At 53.9% G+C, this 21,404-nt stretch overlaps 1 protein-coding gene across 6 annotated transcripts; it reads right to left on the minus strand.

Annotated features, from left to right (window-relative positions):
• Positions 1–215: 215 nt before the first annotated feature.
• ZNF467 (zinc finger protein 467) lies at positions 216–21,089 on the minus strand. 6 transcript variants are annotated; one of them, XR_009551258.1, is made up of 6 exons: positions 20,865–20,886; positions 19,208–19,286; positions 18,360–18,476; positions 17,651–17,764; positions 6,823–10,296; positions 216–6,736 (listed from the first exon to the last, which is right to left on the minus strand). XR_009551258.1 is itself a non-coding variant. In XM_060196775.1 (5 exons), the coding sequence occupies exons 2-5, from the start codon at positions 19,239–19,241 to the stop codon at positions 8,837–8,839; spliced, it is 1,725 nt and encodes a 574-aa protein (XP_060052758.1). In that variant the 5' UTR covers positions 19,242–19,286; positions 20,932–21,089; the 3' UTR covers positions 216–8,836. The 6 variants fall into 6 exon arrangements, 5 of the variants coding, with proteins under 5 accessions (XP_060052758.1, XP_060052757.1, XP_060052756.1 ...); XM_060196775.1 differs by lacking the exon at positions 20,865–20,886 and adding an exon at positions 20,932–21,089 and having other exon boundaries at positions 216–10,296; XM_060196774.1 differs by having other exon boundaries at positions 216–10,296; positions 18,372–18,476.
• Between the last annotated feature and the right edge of the window lie 315 nt (positions 21,090–21,404).

Consider the following 21,404-nt stretch of genomic DNA (forward strand, 5'->3'; position numbering starts at 1 on the left):
GGTGGCGCAAAGCACAGGGACCAGTGTAGGGGTCCCGGTTCGAGCCCCTGGCTCCCCACCTGCAGGGAAGTCGCTTCACAGGTGGTGAAGCAGGTCTGCAGGTGTCTGTCTTTCGCTCCCCCTCTCTGTCTTCCTCTCCTCTCTCCATTTCTCTCTGTCCTAACAACAACGACATCAACAACAACAACAATGATAAACAACAAGGGCAACGAAAAGGCGGAAAAAAGCATTTATTTATTTTTTTTAAAAGAAACTACATAAAAGAAAACATCAGTGAAACATTGCAAGATCTTCACATCAAAGATGTGTTTGGAGACTCAGCCCCGTGGGCGTGGGAAATGGAAACAACAGTAAAGAAATGGGATTCTGTCACACTAAAAAGCTTCAATAAGGCTGGGGGATGGCGCACTTGATAGAACACACATATTACTATAGGCAAGGAGTCAGGTTCAAGCCCCTGGTCCCCACATGCAGGGAGAAAAATGCAGTGGAGCTGTGTTGCAGGTTCCCTCCATATCATCTATCTATCTATTTATAATCTATCTATCTATCTATCTATCTATCTATCTATCTATCTCCTTTTTCCCTTTCTATTTCCATCTTAAAAATAAATAAATGTGGTCCGGAAGGTGGTTCAGTGATAAAGCTTTGGACTCTCAAGCATGAGGTCCCAAGTTCGATCCCCGGCAGCACATGTAACAGAGTGATGTCTGGTTCTTTCTCTCTCCTCCTGTCTTCCTCATAAATTAAAAAAAAAAAAATTAAAAACACGGGGAGTCAGGCGGTAGTGCAGCGGGTTAAGCACAAGGACCCGCGTAAGGATCCTATTTTGAGCCCCCAGCTCCCCACCTGCAGGGGAGTCACTTCACAGGCGGTGAAGCAGGTCTGCAGGTGTCTGTCTTTCTCTCCCCCTCTCTGTCTTCCCCTCCTCTCTCCATTTCTATCTAACAACGATGACATCAATAACAACAGCAATAATAACTACAACAACAATAAAAAACAAGGGCAAAAAGGAAAATAAATAAATACATATAAATTTTTTTTAAAAAGCCCTGCATGCAAACTACACAAGGATAAGCAGGCATCCCAATACTTGGGAAAAGATATTTGCACATCACACATCTGACAATCGACTGACATCAAATATCTATAAAGAACTGATACAGCTCAACAGAAGAAATAAATATAACCCAATAAAAAATGTAACGGGCTGAGCAATGACACGGCAGGTTGAGCACACATGTTGTTGTGTGCAAGGACCCGGGTTCATGCCCCAGGTGCCACCTATAAGGAGAAAGCTTCATGAGCAGTGATGCAATGCTGTCTGTGTCATCTTCCTCTCTCTCTCTTTTTAAATTCTATTTATTTATTAATAGATAGAGACAGAAAATTTGAGAGGGGAGGTGGAGGAAGAGAGGGAGAAAGACAGAGAAACACCTGCAGCCCTGCTTCACCACTCATGAAGCTTTCCCCCTGCAAGTGAGGACCAGGGGCTTGAACCCAGTTCCTTGCGCACTGTAGTGTGTGTGCACTTAAACAGATGCACCACTGCCTGGCCCCTCTCTCCTTCTCTACCTCTCCCTTTCCTCTCAGTTTCTGTCTCTACTGTAAGTGAATAAAATACTTTTCTAAGTGGGTCAAAGAACTAGACTTTGTTGTTGTTGTTGTTGTTTTTATCAGAGCACTGCTCAGCTCTGGCTTGTGATGGTGTGTGGGGGTTAAACCTGGGAGTGTCTGCCTCCACTAAAGAGACAGTTTTTTCAAGAAGAGATACACATGGCCTGTAGACATATGAATAAATACTCTACTTATCATTAGAGAAATGAAAAATTAAAGCTACACTCGGATTCCATCTCACGCTTGTGAGAATGGCCTATATAAAAAAATAAAAGGGAGTCAGTGGTAGCACAGCGGGTTAAGCACAGGTGGCGCATAGCGCAAGGACCGGCTTAAGGATCCCGGTTCAAGGCCCCTGCTCCCCACCTGCAGGGGAGTCGCTTCACAAGCGGTGAAGCAGGTCTGCAGGTGTCTGTCTCTCTCTCCCCCTCTCTGTCTTCCCCTCCTCTCTCCATTTCTCTCTGTTCTATGCAACAACGGCGACATCAATAAGAACAATAAAAATTTAAAAAATAAAATAAAAACTGGAAATGACAGGAGTTGGAGAAAAAGGTGTGGTCTGGGAGATGGTGCAGTGGATAAAGCACTAGACTCACAAGCATGAGGTGCTAAGTTCAATCCCCTGCAGCACACACACCAGAATGATGTCTGGTTATTTCTCTCTCTCCTCCTATCATCTCTCATGAATAAATAAATAAAATTTAAAAGAAAGAGAGAGAAAGGAACTCTTCTGCTGGTGGGAATGCAAATTGGTGAACCCTTTTTAGAAGACTATAGAAAGAATCCTTAAACAAATAAAAGTGGAATTATCGGGGGTGGGAACACAGCTGGTTAAGCGCATGTGGCACAAAGCGCAAGGACTGGCGTAAGGATCCCGGTTTGAGCCCCCGGCTCCCCTCCTGCAGGGGGGTCGCTTCACAGGCGGTGAAGCAGATCTGCAGGTGTCTATCTTTCTCTCCCCCTCGGCCTTCCCCTCCTCTCTCCATTTCTCTGTCCTCTCCAAAAACAACGACAACACCAACAACAATAACTATAACAACAATAAAAAAAAAAAGGGCAACAAAAGGGAAAATAAATAAAGTGAAAAATGGAGTCTCTCCCACTCACTTACAGGCCTCTGTGAGGAAGCCCCAGGAAAGGAGCAGAGAGCTTTGGGGAAGCATTTGCATCTTGATGCCCCTCCCAACCTCTACCCACTACTTTGTGCACAGGGGGCATTCTCAGACCGGAGGTGGGCCAAGGCTGGGCCACTGTCAGGCTCTGAGAAGCAAAGGCTTTCTCCCAGATTTCCATCCATTTGCTTCAGAAACACAACCCCAGGTGCTGCCAGCCCCTGCCACTTTCTCCTGGCAGCTGGGTGTGTGTGGGGCAGGCGGAGGGGGGGGGGGATTAGCAGACTCTGTGAATTACCAGCCTGGGCATGTTCCCTCTACCAGTGATGCCTGCTTCAGATGCCACAGTCCGCCCTTACTGAGGAAAGGAGGTTTCACTCTGCCTGGAAAGCCCTGAACCATTAAAAATGCCAGTTAGTTGAGAAGCCAGGAAAAGAACTAATAGAACTCAGGACGAGGATGCTTATTTAAAGTTCCTGGTTCAATCCCTTGTACCATGTGCCAGAGTGGTGCTCAGGCTTCTTTCTCTGTCCCTCTCTCTGTTTGTCCTCTCTCTCTCTCTCCCCTTTACTTCTTATATAAAATAAACTGAAGCGTGGCCAGGTGATGGCACACCTGGTTGAAGGCACGGTTTTAGCGTGCAAGGACCTGAGTTCCAGTCCCCAGTCCCCACCTGCAGGGGGAACGCTTTGTGAATGGTGAAGCAGGGATGCAAATGTCTCTCCATCTCTCTTCCTCTCTACCTCCCCCTCCTCAATTTCTAAAAGTTCCTATCCAATAAATAAAGATTAAAAAATCAAATCAAATAAACCCAAGCAAGATCTTTAAATGACACCCAACAGTGCCCTTCGCACAGAGTGACTACAGAGTGACCCAGTGTGCCAGCCACCTCTGGAATATTCCGCATCAAGTACCCAAGTCCCCTTTCAGACAGTCTGTGCTGTTTCTCAAGACTCAGCCGCCCACAAGTATGACTGACTCTCTCAGGCACTGGGGTGGGAGTCTCTAATCCTTTCCTCTGAGATGGACAAGAATCAGTCCGGTGAGCAAACATGACCACTGGGGCCCGGCTGGTGGAGAGCCGCACCCTGGGGGGTGAGGTCTTGGCAAATCACCTCACCTGCTCAGAGACACCCCCTTCCCACACCTCTGCGGGTGAGATTCAGTATTCTCCATCCTTCCTCGCCAGGAGGCTCCTCTTTATAAAGGGACAGGCTCTGGTGAAACGCATGTCAAAACCACAGCGGGGGAGTCGGGCCAGAGCACAGCAGGTTAAGCGCACGGGGCACCAAGCGCAAGGACCAGTGTAAGGATCCCGGTTCGAGCCCCCGGCTCCCCACCTACAGGGAGTCGCTTCACAGGCGGTGAAGCAGGTCTGCAGGTGTCTGTCTTTCTCTCCCCCTCTGTCTTCGCCTCCTCTCTCCATTTTTCTCTGTCCTATCCAACGATGAAATCAATAATACCTACACCAATAAAACAACAAGGGCAACAAAAGGGAATAAATAAATATAAATATTTAAAAAAAAAACCACACCGGGAGGCCACCCCACACCTGTGGGCATGGTGAGGACTGGAGAGACTGGAGTCCATGTGCACTGCTGGCAGGGCGTTGAGTGATGCAAGCCCAGTGGGAAACAGTATGGGACTGACTCCGAACATTAAAAATCAAACTGCCATTGGGCCACGGGATAGTTTGCCCAGTAGAGTGCAGGCTTTGCCATGCACCAGACCCTGAATTTGAGTCCTGGCATATGGGAGCACCAGGGACAGCACCAAGAAGAGTCGTAAAGGGAGGAGCAGTGCTATGGTCTCTCTCCATCTCTCTTTTCCTCTCTCAAAAGAAATGGAGTCTGGCGGCAGCACAGCGGCTTAAGCCCAGGTGGTGCAAAGCGCAGGGACCGGCGTAAGGATCCCGGTTCGAGCCCCCGGCTCCCCACCTGCAGGGGAGTCGCTTCACAGGCGGTGAAGCAGGTCTGCAGGTGTCTGTCTTTCTCTCCCCCTCTCTGTCTTCCCCTCCTCTCTCCATTTCTCTCTGTCCTGTCCAACAACGAGTGTCATCAACAACAATAATAATAACCACAAGGCTACAACAACAAGGGCAACAAAAGGGGGAAAATTTGGGAGTCCGGCTGTAGTGCAGTGGTTAAGTGCGTATGACACAAACTGCAAGGACCGACGGAAGGATCCCAGTTCGAGCCCCCGGCTCCCCACCTGCATAGGCAGTGAAGCAGGTCTGCAGGTGTCTGTCTCTCCCCCCTCTGTCTTCCCCTCCTCCCTCCATTTCTCTGTCCTATCCAACAACGGCGACAATAATCTAACAACAACAATAACTACAACAACAATGAAAAACAACAAGGGCAACAAAAAGGGAAAATAAAATTTAAAAATTAAAAAAAAAAGAAATGAAGGAGAATGTTGGACAGGGAAGGCTGTTCAGTGTATTGTTTATGTGTGATGTCCTGGGTACACTTCCTGGTGCCGCATTAGAAAAAAAAGTACCACCTTATCACCAGGTTAGAACTGCCACAATTGGAGTTCAGAGAATGGGAGTACACTGGGCATGGCTTCATCAACAGAGATGCTTCAGGAAACCTTGGGTGGCAGAGGGGGTGATCCCCAAGTAGACAGGAGACGCTGTCTTTTCTTTTGCTGCTGCTGATTTGAATTCTCCTCCTCCTTCCACCACTTCCTCCCACCTCCTTCATTTTTGCATGACATAAAAAAGTTCTTTGAGATAAGTCATAACAAGAAGAAGTATACACCACCCCACCCCCACCCAGCATTGTTATCAGCTGAAAAAAAAGCATTCGGTGAAACCAGTGTGTTTAAAATAACACAGAAAGACTACACACTTCAAAAGGCTTATAGAACTTTGGGCTTCATGTGGCAGGGGAGTCAAGGGTGGGCATCCACCATCCACCCCACCCACCCCCTGCACTGAGATGCTCTCAATGCAATGTGACAGGTACTGCCACACCCAGCTGGCAAGATGCTGTCTTTTGTTCACCAACATGCTTCAGTACCAGAAGGCAACAGATTCCTGGTCTCTTTGAACCTTCCATCCCCACAAAAGCCTTGTAGCTGGGCTCCATCCATGAATTCCCAGGTCTTGGGGACTGAAGCAAAGCTAACCCAGCAGAGACTGTACCTTACCAGGAGTGAAGCCCTAGGTTTGGGCTCCAGCATCAAAGAGCACCATGGACAGCACCAAAGAAAATTCTGAGTGGTGAAGGAGAACTGGGAATTGTCTCACCCTCCACCTTTCTATCCTCTCTGCCCCCCCCTCCAAAAAAAAAAAGACAAAACCAAGAATGAAACAGCTGAGCTGTGGAAACTGCTCAGTGGAGACTGTGGCATGCATGTACAAGACCATGGGTTTATTCCTTGGTGAAGCACGAAATAAACAATGTATCCCCCCCCAAATAATAATAAAATAAATTTTTAATTGGGACCAGGTGGTGTCACACCTGGTAGAGCACAGATGTCACAATGTGCAAAGACCCAGGTTCAAACCCTTGGTTCCCACCTATTAGGGGGAACTTCACTAGCTGTGAAGCAAAGCTGCAGATGTCTAACTCTCTCCTTCTCTATCTCCCCTTCCCTCACAGTTTTTTTCCTCCAAAACATGACATAAAACAGATCCTCTAAAATAAGTAAATGAATTAAAATAAAAATGTATCTCCCATATGTAGACATAGCAAATGGATGCTTTACTTCTGAGAGCGTTTTTACACACCTCTCTGTGGTTCCAAGGGGGAAATGGTGGCAGTGCTTTGACACAGGTAACTGTACCTGGGGCAGCTCACAGGGGAAGAGTGGGGGGGGGGGGCATGGAGACGGCAATGATCAGAGAGACGACCGCTGCCCTGCTCCCAAGCTCCACCGTGGGAACAGTCCTCGGTCTCCCACTCCACACACTACATTTTCAGCATCGTCATCTGTTTAGATTACAACCAGCTTTCACTTTTTCGTTCCTTGCAAGCAAGCTCAGAAGACAAGGATGTGCCCTGGAGAGGAGGCAAGAGAATGTGGAAATCCTGGCACGTGGCAGTGCTCCCCCAGGTCCACTGCAGAAGCTAAAAGTTGTTCTTACCGGTGAATTCCAGACTGTTTCTGTTTCAACAGAAACACTGGTGTGGCCTTTTGCGCATTTGATTTTCAGAATCTGGAGTCGCAGTCTCTGTGTCTTAAGAGGTAGAGTAGGTGACTTCAGAGTGAAGAGGGGGAGGGCTGCTAGACAGAGCTACTGGCTGTTAAGACTGACAACAAACTCTCCGCTGCAAATTCAAAAGGACTTGGACATTCTCTTTTTAGAGAAAGGAGGCGTGACAGAGAAGACACTCTGACACTGCTCTATGATGCACAGAGCTCTGCCCCTGCGCTGTCCATGGTGCTGCGAGAGGAGCCGCTCCCACAGCCCTGTCCTACCTATCTATGGGGCAAGTTTTCCCTGGGTGCTGTCCACGGTGCTGAAAGACCCCATGGCCCTGCCCTACCACCCCTAGGACTCTGGGTGCTATCCATGGTGCTGAGGAGTGGGCCATTATATAGCTCAGTGGCAGCACACTGGACTTGCATGCAAGACTGACTCAGCTAAGTGGTGCCCTTGTTGGAAAAAGGGCGAGTCAGCGGGCTCAGCAGGTGTTTTGCCACCTGTGGGGCCCAGCCAGGTCCAAGCCCTGGCACCACATGGGAGGTGCTATAGCAGGGCAGGCAGCTTCAGAGGTGTGGTCCATCTGCTCTCTCTCTCTCTCTCTGAATGAAAAAGTGACACCAAGTGGTGGAATTGTGGTGATGCATGAAGCCCCGATTATACACATACATACACACATACACACACACACACACACACACACACACACACACACGAGAGGCAAACCTTGCCGGTCCAAGCCCAGCAGCCTAACTCTCCCACTTTTGCTGCCAGGCACCTCTCCCACTACTGCTAAAAGTTTCTGAATTAAGTGTCCAACAGAAAGATGGGACTGACTGGAAAGTGCAGTGGGAATGTCAGCTTCCTCTGCCAGGAAGGTGTTTCCGCAGGCAGGCAGGCAGGCAGAGCTGCCCTTGGGGGAGCCACAGAGAGGCAGAGGCACACAGCACCGGAGTCCTCTGAGACAGGGTCTCCATGGAAGTGGCCAAAGGGCTCCCGCACAATTCTAGCCTCCCCCACGCTGCAGGGGACACCGATTTCTGAGCCAGAGCAGGAACTAGGGGCAGTAGTAGTTTGGCAAATAGCTGAACTATGAACCTTCCAATGGTATGGTGTGACAATCTTGGAATGCACGGTAACACTGAACATCACAAGGCTCACCAGTTATGAACATCACACACTGTATCACTGACGAAGAAGGAAACATTGACCACGTCGACGCTCTATTTAGGGGCTGGGAGCGGGTCCAGCAGGCAGAGTTCATTCCCTTGCAGTGCCCGAGTCCTGTGGCGCACCGCATGGCAGCACCACAGACAGCACCAAGGGGGGGGGTGGCTCTATGGATGGTGGAGAGGTGCTGTGGACCCCTCTGCCTCTCTCCACCCCCTCAGCACCGCATAAACCTCACCCTTTTAGAGTGGACCCCCTTTTCGAAGAATGTGTGGATGCCCGTGAGAGCTTTGGGTGTTGTATTGTATTTGGACTCGGCAGAGTCGCTGACCAGCAGCTGGCTAAGTGTCACTCACTCAGGACACCAGGGGTATGGGCGTCTGTGTGCTAATGGAGGTGGGACAGTGGGAGACAAACATCAAGGGACATACTCCCCCTGACCCTTCCCCCCCCAAGAAAAAAATCATAGCTCTGGATCAAATTCTAACCGAACCTGGAGAGCTCAGACAACCTCTCTCAACCTGGGGCCTGGAGAAGTCCAGGGAATGTCTGCTGAGTCCTGGGGTCTCTGAGGAGAGGGGTCTTCCAAGGGTTCAGGTCTGAACGATGAGCATCACAGGTGCCCTCTCTGCACGGTCTTTGTCACTGAATGTTACTGCTGGCTTTCTTTCTTTCCTTCTTTCTTCCTTCCCCCAGCAAAAGAGAAGGAAATTGGTCAGCCTGGGTAGCCGTTAGGTGACCAAGGCCCAGGTGTTGGGTCACGAGGGTCCGTGGAGGATGAGGCTTAGAAGAAGAGAGAGGTGGTCGTTGTCACCTCGGTGGTGGCAGCCCAGCTGGGGCCTAGGAGGTCTGGGCCGTGGACACGCTGGTGGCGAAGGAGGTGCGTCTTGCGGCTGAAGCTCTTGGTGCAGTGTGCACAGGCGAAGGGCCTTGAGCCGGTGTGGGTGGCCTGGTGGCGTGCCAGGTTGGTCTTGGAGCTGAAGCTGCGGGCGCACACTGCGCAGGTGTGGGGCCGGCTGCCCGTGTGCACCGCCTGGTGGCGGCCCAGGTGCGACTTGCGGCTGAAGCGGCGGCCGCACTGCGCGCAGACGAAGGGCCTGGCTCCTCCGGGCCCCCCCGGGTGCGCCCCCAGGCCTGGCCTTGGGCCCAGGAGGAGGAGGCGGTGGCCACACTGCGCACAGGGGAAGGGCCGCTCGTCGGGGGGCACCCGCCGGGGGCGAGTCACCTGCTGCCCGAGTGCCGAGCTCCGTCCACACCGAGGGCAGCAGGTGGAGGCGCGCCCAGTGGCCGGAGCGCCCTGGGACGCCGTGGGGGCCGAGCCGGGGCCGCAGCCCGAGTCTGGGGGGGCCTCGGTGGGCTCCAGGGCCGCTCCCAGGGCGCACTCGCCGCAGCCCAGGGCCGGGTCCAGGCCGCACTCGCCCAGGGCGCTGTCCGGACTCACCTTCCAGCCGAAGCAGCTCCCGCAGTGCGCGCAGGTGAAGGGCTGGGGCGCGGATGCTGCGGGGCTCCCCGGCGTTGCGGGGGCGCGCAGGCCAGCCTCGTGGACCCTCTGGTGCCTTAGCAGGTGCTGCTTGTGCGTAAAGCTGCGGGCGCAGAGCACGCACTGGAAGGGCCGCTCGCCGGTGTGGATGCGCTGGTGGCGCACCAGGTGAGTCTTCTTGCGGAAGCGGCGGCCGCACTCGGCGCAGGGGAAGGGGCGCTCGCCCGTGTGCGTGTTGAGGTGCGCGCCCAGGTGGATCTTCTGGCTGAAGCGCTTGCCGCAGTGCGCGCAAGGGAAGGGCCGCTCGCCCGTGTGGGTGCGCAGGTGGCGGGTCAGGTGCGCCTTCTTGCGGAAGCGGCGGCCGCACTCGGCACAGGGGAAGGGGCGCTCGGCCGTGTGCGCCCGCAGGTGCAGCAGCAGGTGGGCGCGCTGGGCGAAGCTGCGGCCGCAGTCGGGGCAGGCGCCCGGGCCCTCGCCGCGGTGCAGGCGCTGGTGGAGCCGGAGGGTTAGCTGGTCCCGGAAGCGCCGCTCGCAGTCCCCGCAGCCGAAGGGCTTCTCCGGGGGGGACGGCAGGGGGGGACCCCACTCGTCCAATGGCCCGGGGCTCCCCGGCTCCAGCTTGTAGGTGGCAGCTGGAGACCCCAGGTCTGGCGCGGGGAAGGGACCGCTGGGCAGTGCGGGCAGGTGCTGGGGCCACTCCATGTCCTCCTCGGCCTGGGGGTCCTCCTCCTCCACCTTCACCTTCCGAATCATCCATTCCTCCCCTGGAAAGGCCAAACCAGACACGTCCACCACGTGTCACGCTGGCTACTGCAGTCTTTACTATTATTGTTGTCTTAGTTTTCCTTTCTATTAGACTTGATAGGATAGAGAGAAATTGAGAGGGGAGGGAGAAACAGGGAGACAGACACCTGCAGACCCATGCCTCACTGCTTGTGAAGAGTCTGCCCTGCAGGTGGGGAGTGGGGGCTGCAGGTCTTTGCACGTGGTATTACATGTGCCACCGCCCAGCCCCCTATTATATTTCACCAGACCACTCACTGCTCTGCTCTGGCTGATGGCAGTGCTGGGGATTGAACCTGGGAATCCAGAACCTCAGGCATGAACATTTTTTGCAGAACCATGAAGCTGTCTTCCCAGCCCTGCTTTCTTTTCTCTCTCTCTCTCTTTTTCGCCTCCAGGGTTATCACTGGGGCTTGGTGCCTGCACTAAGCATCCACTGCTCCTGGAGGCTATTTCTTCCGTTTTATTGGACAAGACAGAAAGAAATTGGGGGCGGGGGGGGGGGAGGAGATAGACAGGTAGAGAGTCCTGTAGACTTGTTTCACTATTTGTGAAGCAACCCCCTGCAGGCTCGAACCTGGATCGCTTCGGGGCTCCTTTTGCTTGTACCATGGGCAATTAACCTGGTGTGCCACCTACCGACCCCCTTATTTGTTTTCCTTTTTAAAAAATCTTATTTTTTAATTTATTTATTGAATAGACAGCCAGAAATCAAGAAGGAAGGGGGAGAGAGAGAGAGAGGGAGAGAGACAGAGAGACACCTGCAGCCCTGCTTCACCACTCGAAAAGCGTTCCCCCCGCAGGTGGGGACCAGGCTCCAACTTGGGTCCTTGCTCATTTTAACACTTGGCTTCTTCTGCTTGTTTTGTTTTTTTTAAAATATTTATTTATTTATTCCCTTTTGTTGCCCTTGTTTTCTAATGCAGCTCTGGGGAATGAAACCATACCTAATACCTCCAAGTGGCCTCCCTGAGCACATTTTTTAATTCTGTTTCCTTGGAGAGAGAAAGAGATGAGGGAGAGACAGAGGAAGAGAGAGATCAAAGCATGGCTCCACCATCCCTGGAGCTCCTTGGAGCTGTCTGTCCATGGTGCTCTTTCTTCCCTGTGGTGTTGGGGATTGAACCCAGGGCCTCAGTGCTATGTAAGGTCTGTGCCACCATCCCGCTGAGCTGTCACCCAACCCTGTGCCAGGCCTATCTGCCAACATGAACACCACTTCCTGGATCCAGGCACTGTGTGCTCTGCAGCCAGGAGGGAGAAAGCCATCCCTTCTTCTCCTCCCCTCCCTCCTTCCCTTATCCTCCCCTCCCTCCTTCCCTTATCCTCCCCTCCTTCTACCCCCCTCCTCCTTTTTCTTCTTTCCCTACTCCTCCCCCCCTTCCTCTTCCTTCTCTTCCTCCTCTCCCAGGAATTCCTCCCAGGCTGGCCTGAGGCCTCCCCTCCCCCCTCCTCTGTGAGCCTAGCTTCCTCTTCCACCCTCTGCATAGCGGCGGGAGGCTCTAGGGAGGATCCTGACTCTCTCCTGGGGTGACAGGCCTAGGGTGGGGGCCCCAGTGCAGCCTGTCCTGGCAGCCTCCTTCCTCAGTCCCCGTGGAGAGTGGAGCGGTCTCCCCTCTTGTCTCACAAAGCAAGGCAGCAACACCAAGTTCTGCAAACACCAGAAGCTGAGCTTCCCAGGCCCACCTGTCTCTTCCACATCCGGCTGAGCCTCCTCCCACCCACTGCTGGCCTTGGAGCCGGCACTCACTTCTCCCACTTCCCTTGCTATTTAATCCCTGCGGCTGTCAGCCTGGAGGCCTAGACTCCTTCCTGCTCCCCGGAAGCTCCCCTGGTCTGCTATTGTTGTTGTTGCTGTTGCTATTATTATTCACAGAGCCCTGCTCAGCTCTGGCTTATGATGATACAGGGGACTGAACCTCAGGCATGAGGATCTCATCATGTTTCTTGCTTCTGCAGCCAGGCTGGAATTCTACTGTGAGGAAGGGGAAGATGGGAGTTCACAGAACTTGGGAGACCAGTGAATGAAGCCAGCCTGGGGGAGACAAGGGGGGGGTCCTCTGGGGGAGCAGCTTAGACTTGGGGTGCTGGGGAGTTTCGCCCCCTTGGACACTGCACACCCACTGGGGTCCTCCTCTGCCACTGACCAGCTAACGTGGCTTAGGCGTAGTCACTTGGGCTCTTTGGAACTAAGTCAGGTCCTCTGCTTAGCTCTAAGGGCTGGTCTGGTCTGTGGCTCCTGACCCTCGCACTGCATCACAAAAGCTCTGAATACACTTTGCAAAATGCACCTGTAGGAACAGACAGATCTACGAATCTAATCCATGAGTCTATTCCCTGCTTGAGAGCTTCCAAAGTGACTCTTCTCTGCCCACCCACCCCCTCCTTTTTTTTTTTTCTTTTTTAGAGATTTAACATTGATTTACAAAATTACAAGATAACAAAGGTTCAATTCCACACCATTCCCACCACCAGAGTTCTGTGTCCCCAGTCCCTCCATTGGAAACTGCAGTGGTTCTCCCAAGGTCACAGATGGTGAGCTGCCTATGATTTCTGTAACTATCTGCATGTCTATTTACATAGATTTTGGTTCTGCCCCCTTTTCCCCTATGGTCTTACTTTCTCTTCCTTTCTAAGCCATACCAACACCCATTACTGCTTCTGAATGTCCTTCTTTTTTTCCCCCTCTTCTCTCTCTGCATCCTGATGGAATTGGGAGTTGAGAGCCCTCTGGTCATCTTCCTCTGGCATTTCTCCCCCTCAAGCTGTATGGACCCAAATTCCCATAATGACTCTTGCCTGAGAACAACTAAACCAGGTTGTGAGAATCCCTTGGCGGGCTCGAAGTCTGCCTGGCACTTAAGATTTGTTCCTAGAGCCTTTTCCCAACCACCAGCTCCAAAAGACCACTTGTCACATGGGGAAATGGTGCCCCTTTCCATCCTGAGAGCCTTCGACTCAAGAACCACCCAGAGCTCTGGGACTTTATAGGAGAGGCTTGCCCCTGCCTGACAAGCCCAGGTGTGCCTGCCCTTCTCATCAGCCTTGAAGCTTTTTCCTTACTGATCTAATTTTATTTTTCTAATGTTTCTATAGGTGTTAATGGTTTACTATGTAGTGAAAGGGTAAAACTTCTTATTTCTCTGAAAGTTCTCTGCAGAACACTCGAACCCACAAGCTGGGTGCTTTTACATACCTCTCCCTCTCTTCAACACACACACAACAGGACAGAGAGAAATTGAGAAGGAAAGGGGAGTTAGAGAGAGAGAGAGACACCTGCAGCACTGTTTCACCATTTGTAAAACATCCCCCTGCAGGTGGGGAACAGGGGCTTGAGCCTGGGTCCTTATACATGGTGACTTGGGTGCCCAAGCAGGTACATTACTGCCTGGCCCTCCACACGTCTCTTTCTCTCTTTTTTTTTTAACATTATTTTATTTATTTTAGTTTTGAGAGAGATGCAGAGCGAGAAAGACAAGAGAGAAATACCAGAGCACTGCTCAGCTCTGGCTTACAGTGGTGTGGGGGTGGGGGATTGAACCTGGGACTTTGGAGCATGAGAGTCTCTTTGCATAACCATTATGCTATCTACACCCCCACACACACACACCGCCCTCACAGGTCTCTTCTAACCCCACTGCCACATCAGCTTTCCTGCCACCAAAATATTCTCAGCCTCAAATGTCTCCCTACCCACCATGAACCCTCTTCAAAAAAAAAAAAAATCCCAATGCATAAGGACCTCTTAGGTAGACACTTCACTGTCACCTGCTTTTCTTTTAAAAATTTATTTTACTTCATCTTAATGAGAAAAAGAGATACACAGAGACCAGAGCTCTGCTCAGCTCTGGCTGATGATGGTGCTGGGGATTGAACCTGGGATCAGAGCCTCAGGCAGGAGAGCCTTTTGCAGAACAATTATGCCTACTTTTAGTTCTTTATTCTAGTTCATATCAGCATCATCTCAATTGGACTTTAGCTTCTGGACAGCAGGCAACTGTTTTTTATTTTTCCTAAGATTTTATCTATTTATAAGAAAGATAGGAGGAGAGAAAGAACCAGACATCACTCAGGTACATTGGTTGCCGGGGATTGAACTCAAGACCTCGCACTTGAGAGTCCACTGCTTTATCCACTGTGCCATTTCCCAACTATGACATCTGTGTTCTATTTCTTATTTGTCATATAAAAACAACAACTGCAGGGAGTCAGGTGGTAGCGCAGTGGGTTAAGCGCACATGGCGCGAAGTGCAAGGACCAGGGTAAGGATCCTGGTTTGAACCCCCGGCTGGCTCCCCACCTGCAGGGGAGTCACTTCACAGGCAGTGAAGCAGGTCTGCAGGTGTCTGTCTTTCTCTCCCCTTCTCTGTCTTCCCCTCCTCTCTCCATTTCTCTCTGTCCTATCCAACAACAATGACATCAACAACAATAATAACTACAACAATAAAACAACAAGGACAACAAAAGGAATAAATAAATAAATGTATTTTTAAAAGCTGCCGGGAGTTGGGTGGTAGCTCAGCGGGTTAAGTGCAGGTGGCACAAAGCACAAGGGCCCACATAAGGATCCTGGTTCGAGCCCCCAGCTCCCCACCTGCAGGGGAGTTGCTCCACAAGCGGTGAAGCAGGTCTGCAGGTGTCTGTCTTTCTCTCCCCCTCTCTGTCTTCCCTTCCTCTCTCCATTTCTCTGTCCTATCCAACAACAACGATATCAATCATAATACAACAATAAAACAAGGGCAACAAAAGGGAGTAAATAATAAAGATTAAAAAAAAAAAAACTGCCACCATCTACTGTGCACAGGTAGACACACAGCCTCTCCACAGTCAAGAAAGAAGAGACTCTCGGAGCCCAGGCAGTGGCACACCTGGTTAAGCGCACAAACTTGCGGTGTACAAGGACCTGGCTTTGGGCTCCTGGCTCCCCACCTGCAGCGGGAAATGCTTCACGAGCGGTGAAGCGGGTCTTCAGGTGCCTCTCTTTTTCTCTCCCTCTGTATCTTCCCTTCCCCTTCAATTTCTCTCTTTCCAATCAAATAAAAAAAATAGGAAAGGAAAAAAAAAAGAATAAAAAAGCTATTGGGAGTAGTGGATTCATAGTGCTGGCACGAGCCCCATCAGTAACCCTGGTAGCGCGCACACACACACACACACACACACATACACACACACACACTTCTTGATTACAAGTAATCCTGGAGTTGAAGCTTGAGTTCAAGGTGACCCAGCTAGAAAGTAAAAGCGCCAAGCCCCACACCCCCACACCCCCACACACTACCTGTCACAGCCCAGACCCACGGTACGAAGACACATGAACACACACACACACACACATAAATAAATGAGCCTGTGATCAATGACGCCACTCAGGCCAAAGGAGAAGAGGGTGATGGCCGTGGAAGGAGGTGATGATGGCACTGTGGACACAGAACCCTGTCTGCTTGCCCTGTGTGATGGGTGTAGGTTGGAGGGGGTCAGTTAGTACAGCAGGTTTAGAACACTGATGGGGGAGAGTCAAAGTCACTGGAGACTCTGGGAGGAGAGGAGTGTTTGGGGGAAGACACCAGGAACAGGACGGTCTACACCCCATGTCTACAGGGAGATCGTAATGAAGGTATCACCAGCCATGTCCTCAGAGTGGGTGGGGGAGAGGAGGGAAATGCTGGGAAGGTCTAGAAGGTGCTGAGGTGAGGGCCAGCCCTTCCTCCTCCCCTTGTCTACAGGCCTGAAGCCAAAAGGTGTCGGCCTCTGGTGGGGCTGCCTCAGCACATCAGCAGACACACAGACAGACATGCCTCACCAGACAGGCCGACATGCAGAGATACCTCCTCACACAGGCAGGCGATCACTGAACATACAAACGTGTCCGTCAGGACGTGGTGAACAGTTCACTGTATGTATAGATGACGTTCTTCAAGTTTGGGAGCTACTCTCTGCCCTGGTCCAGCTTTCTAGTCCTCTCCTTTTTTCATTTTATTAGTGACTTAATATTGGTTCACCGAATTATAAAACAACAGGAGTCTAATTCTGCACCGTTCCCAACACCAGACTTCTGTGATCCCCACTCCCTCCACTGGAAGCTCCAGCATTCCTCCCAGGACTGCAGATATGGGTTAACTGTTATTTCTATAATTATTCACCTAGATTTGTATATATTTGCACAGTTATTTCCACCACCCCATCTCCTCTTCCTTTCTTTTTTCTTTTTTTTTAAAAATATTTATTTATTTATTCCCTTTTGTTGCCCTTGTTATTTTATTGTAGTAATTTTTGTTGTTGTCATTGTTGGATAGGACAGAGAGAAACGGAGAGAGAAGGGGAAGACAGAGAGGGGGAGAGAAAGACAAGACACCTGCAGACGTGCTTCACCGCCTGTGAAGCGACTCCCCTGCAGGTGGGGAGCCGGGGTTCGAACCGGGATCCTGACGCCGGTCCTTGCGCTTTGCGCCACGTGTGCTTAACCCGCTGTTCTCTCTCTCTCTCTCTTTTTTTAATTTTCCATTGTATTATTCTTTTTTTTAATTTATTCCCTTTTGTTGCCCTTGTTGCTTTATTGTTGTAGTTATTATTATTGCCATTGTATTATTCATCTCTTCTTTCCTAAGTCACACCTACACCTATTACTACTTCTGAATGCCCTTCCTTTTTCCCTCTCCTCTCTCTGGGTCCTGATGGAATGGGGATTCAGAGTCCTCTGGTCATCCTCCCCCCATCATTTCTCCCCCACTGGGAAAAATAAACCAAAATTCCTTTTTGGGGTACAGAAGATGGGAGTTCTGTAACTGAGTCTCTGCTGGACATGGGTATTGGCATGTGGATCCATGACCTCAGCCTGTGACCTTGGGAGAACTACTGCGGTTTCCAATCGAGGGGACTGGGACACAGAACTCTGGTGGCGTGAACATTGTGGACTTGTCCCTGTTACCTTAGGATTCTGTGAATCTATATTAAATCACTAATAAAACATTATGCCCCTCGAGACAGGCAGATACGCAGCTCTGTCTAATCACATGGTGTAGCTCTGTCTAATCACATGCTGCAGATATGCAACCTCGACTCAACAGACAGAACACGGACATGCCCTCGTCACACGTGCCTCTGCAGGGAGGCCTGGGAGGTGGCACAGTGGCTAGCGCCCTGGATGGGGGAGCCTGGGCTCCTGAGTTCAATCCCTGCCTCACATGTGCCAGAGTGAAGTTCTGGTACCATCTGTCTCTCACTCCCCCAGTCCCTCTAGTACATCAAGACTTATTTTTAGAAATGTAGCTTGCAGGGCCTCTGCTGACTCTCCCCAAACCTCCGACCTCCAGGGGGATGAGCCCGGGGAAGCCTCACCTGGGCAGGAGTCTGCAGGCTCTGTCTTCTGTGGTAGGTGCACCTGGTCATCTTTGCAGGGAGCCCCGGCTTGCTCTGAGGGCGTTCCTTCCTCCGATCCAGGGACCTCGGAGCCTGGGAAGAGAAGAGGCACCCTCAAGATGTCTGCAGATACCTCTGGGAGACAGACCTCTGGGAGGCAGGGACCTTAGGACCTGCAGCCCCACCTGGGACCCCGTCCCAATTTGCACCTGCAAGGACTGAGCTCCTAGCTGCCAAGGGCAGCCTCTCCTGCTGGATCCACAACTAAAGAGCTGAGGCTGGGGTGGGGGGGCGCTGCTCTGGGGACACCGGTGCCAAGGCAAAAGCCACCAGGCCAGACACACACCTGCCTTGGGCATCTTTCCTGGGAAGGGGGGGCTGCTTAGTGGCCTTCTCTGGAGTTTTGTCTGAATTGCCAGTGAGAGAATCAGATTCCCTGCACCCCTGCACGCTGAGTATGCCCCACCCCACCCTGCCTCCACCCCCATTATATGCTAAGACTGTCACGTGTTTGTGACTTTGTTCCCACCCGGCTGAAGCCCCTGGAAGGCAGGGATCTTTGTTCAGACACTGAAGCAATCCAGATGCCAAGGACAGCAATGGACACTGAGAAGGCACTCCCACAGCCGGTGATGAAAAGCAGGGAGACTCCACCCTGAGTCTCTCTCTCACTCACTCACTCACTCACCTGAGCACGCACCCAGCACTGTCTCTCCCCTGGGCAGGGACGCCGGATCCTGGGCATGATGGGAGTCTGACTTCGGTTCACTTTGGGGGGCCATCTCCGGCTGCCCCACAGACAGACCTGCAGCAGCAGAGGGAGGGTTCCAGAAAGGCATGCAGCACAGCGCAGGTTGGCTTTGACCCCATCAGGGAATAGGGAACAGAGGTCTTTTCTCACGTGCTCTGCAAGGAAGTGCTCCTGGCAGCATGTGGACAGGGGACAGCCAGGCTCCCCAGTGTGCAGCCAGGTCTCAGCCTCAGCCTCACACCCCCAGGAGGAGGGGTCCGGTGGTGGCACACCTGATTGAGTGCACACTTTACAGTGCACAAAGACCCAGGTTTGAGCCCCCTTCCCCACCTGTAGGGGGAAGGGCTCTTCATGAGTGGTGAAGCAGGGCTGCAGGGGTCTCTCTCTTTATTCCTGTCTCCCTCCTCCCTCTCATTTTCTGTCTGTCCAAAACCAAATTAATACAAACAAGTAGCCTAAACATAGGTAAATAAGTAAATCAAAAGAAAGGAGGCGAAAGAAACAGGCCCTAGGGCTCTTGGGTCTGCAGGTGGGCAGTCTGGGAGCAGCCCCAACCTGGACCAGGTCTGGCACGCCTCCCCTCCCCCCAGGAAGAACCTTCCAAAGGGGCTGCTCTCAAGGGGGGGGGCGGGGCGGGGGCGGGGTGGGTTCAGGGTTGCATCCCTGTGTGGCCAGAGGATGCTCCATTGTCTGCAGGGTAAGGGGGTCTAGCCCGAACCCAGAAACCACCCTTGGAGCCCCAAGTTCCTTTACGACTCCCACTACCCCCATTGCCCTCCACTCACCCAGAGAGCGGATGGCCTCCAGAGTCTCTCTCATGGCGATGCGGGGGCTCCTCGGGAGAAGGGGGCTGGGACCCGGACCCTAAGGAAAAAGTACACCCGGGTTCAGATGACAGCTTCCAGCGGCCCACCCCCAAGCACAGCGCGCCCCCAGACTCAGAGGAGCGGCGGGCTCAGAATGCAAAGCGTCCTTTGAAGGTGGCACATGGAGGAGGTCTCAAAGCCTCTGCTGCCGGCTCGGAAAAACTGGGGCGCCCCCCCCCCCCTTATACTCACACACACCTGGCAGGCTTCTCCTAGCCAGCCCCGCCCATCGCGCCCCGCCCCTCCCCTCCCCTTTGAATTTCCCGGGGTGGGGGTGGGGGGTGCTGGGGAGGAACCCGGGAGATTGTGCAGGGGGAGGTGGGGAACTTCTTTCCCCCAGGCCTAGCAGCTGTCACCGGCTCAGACCCGAAACTGGAGCCCCTGGGGGAGGGGGGAGGGGAGAGGGCAGTGTCACTCTTGGGTGACCGGAGGGGGAAGGCCGGTGGCAGAGGGCTCCTGCAGCGAGTTGGGAGCCGCTCTGCCCCCCCCCCGGCAACGCACCCCGAAATCCCGGCCCCCAAATCCTCAGTCTTCTGCGCTGGGCTTCCAAGCAGGACTCCCCTCCCCTCCCTGGCCCCTCCCGCGGGATCCCTGCCTCTCCCCCTCCCCCCACCGTCCGGGCCGCCGGCCCCTGCCTTCCGCACTCCGCACCCGCCTAAGCTGGCAGGCACCCCAACTCCTCCCCTGCCCCGCCCCGCCCCCTCCCCCACCCTGGTGGCCACCCTCTCCCTCACTGCCCCTCCCTCTTCCTTCCTCCCCTCCCTTCCCCCTTTCCCTTCGCCTCTCCTCACCCGGTTCCCTCTCCTCCCCTCCCCTTCCCTGCACCCCTCCCTGCCCTCCCCCTGCAGCGCTCCTTCCCCTCCGCGGCCTGCCCCCCTCCCCTTCTCTCTCCTCCCTTCCCCCCACCCTTCCCCTCTCCTTCCTACCCCTCTCCTCGCCTTTTCTCCCTACCCCTTTCCCTCTCTTCCCCACCCCTCCCCTCCCCCAGCTCTCCCTCCTTTCCCACCCCTCCCCCAGCTCTCCCTCCCTTCCCACCCTCCCCCTCCTCCTCCCCCCAGCTCTCCCTCCCTTCCCACCCCTCTCTTCTCCTCCCCGCAGCTCTCCCTCCCTTCCCACCCCTCTCTTCTCCTCCCCCCAGCTCTCCCTCCCTTCCCTCCCCTCCCCCACCGGCTCCCCAGAACCGCTCTTCCCCTCCCCCTTCCGCTCCAGCTCCCCCAGGTCCCCGGTGGGGGGGGATCGGGGGCTTCTGGGCTGCCGGGCTCCCTCGAGACCCCCCCCCGGCGGCCCCTCCCCCACCTCCACACCCCTCCGCGCCCCCAGTTCTGCTCCCCAGGGACTCTTCACCTTTCCTAAGTCGTCCTCCGGGCCGGACACCCCCACCCCTAGCCTCCACTTCCCTCTCTGGACTGCTCACCTGTGCTCCCCTCCTGCCCCACCCCGGGGTGGAGGTCCCCTGGGTCCTGAGGCCCTCCCCGCACCCCTTCCGCGCCCTCCCCACGGACCCCCCACTCCTCCCCACTGCGCCCCCTCCCCGTGCACCCCCTTCAGCCCCTCCCTGTCTCCCCTGCGCCCCCACCTTGGGGCTGTCACCTGCGGGGCAGGCGGGGGTCGGCCGTGGGGGACTGGGGCTCCGGGACGCGTACCTGGCGGGCGGGGGGCGCGCGGGGATCCCCCGCGCCCTCAACTCGGTCCCTCGGTCCCTGCTGCCGCCACAATGGCGCCTCCGCCTGCAGCCTGGGCTCGGACCGCCCGCCGGACTGACAGACAAACAGACCCGCAGACCCACCGAAACTTGCGGGGGGGGGGACTGGAACCACGGGAGGGCGGAGAAGGGGGGGCGTCCAGAGAGCGAGGGTCCTCGGAGTAGGAGCGGCCCCGGAGTGGGGGGTCCTGTAGTGGGGGTTCCCGGAGTGGGGAGGGTCTCGGAGTGGGGGGGTCCCGGAATGGGGAGGGTCCCGGAGTGGGGGGGTCCTGTAGTGGGGGTTCCCGGAGTGGGGAGGGTCTCGGAGTGGGGGGTTCCCGGAGTGGGGAGGGTCTCGGAGTGGGGAGGGTCCCGGAGTGGGGGGGTCCTGTAGTGGGAGTTCCCGGAGTGGGGAGGGTCCCGGAGTGGGGAAGG

This window comes from Erinaceus europaeus, chromosome 8, assembly GCF_950295315.1.
Source record: "Erinaceus europaeus chromosome 8, mEriEur2.1, whole genome shotgun sequence".
NCBI classification, from domain to species: Eukaryota; Metazoa; Chordata; class Mammalia; order Eulipotyphla; family Erinaceidae; genus Erinaceus; species Erinaceus europaeus.

What these genes read in the sequence shown, in the direction of transcription:
- ZNF467 (XM_060196775.1), bottom strand. Translation starts at nt 19,241, where the DNA reads ATGAGAGAGACTCTGGAGGCCATCCGCTCTCTGG. An exon ending in GGAGGCCATCCGCTCTCTGG is followed by an intron (nt 18,477 to 19,207) that starts GTGAGTGGAGGG and finishes CTGCTGCTGCAG; the next exon opens with GTCTGTCTGTGGGGCAGCCG. An exon ending in AGTGCTGGGTGCGTGCTCAG is followed by an intron (nt 17,765 to 18,359) that starts GTGAGTGAGTGA and finishes TTCTCTTCCCAG; the next exon opens with GCTCCGAGGTCCCTGGATCG.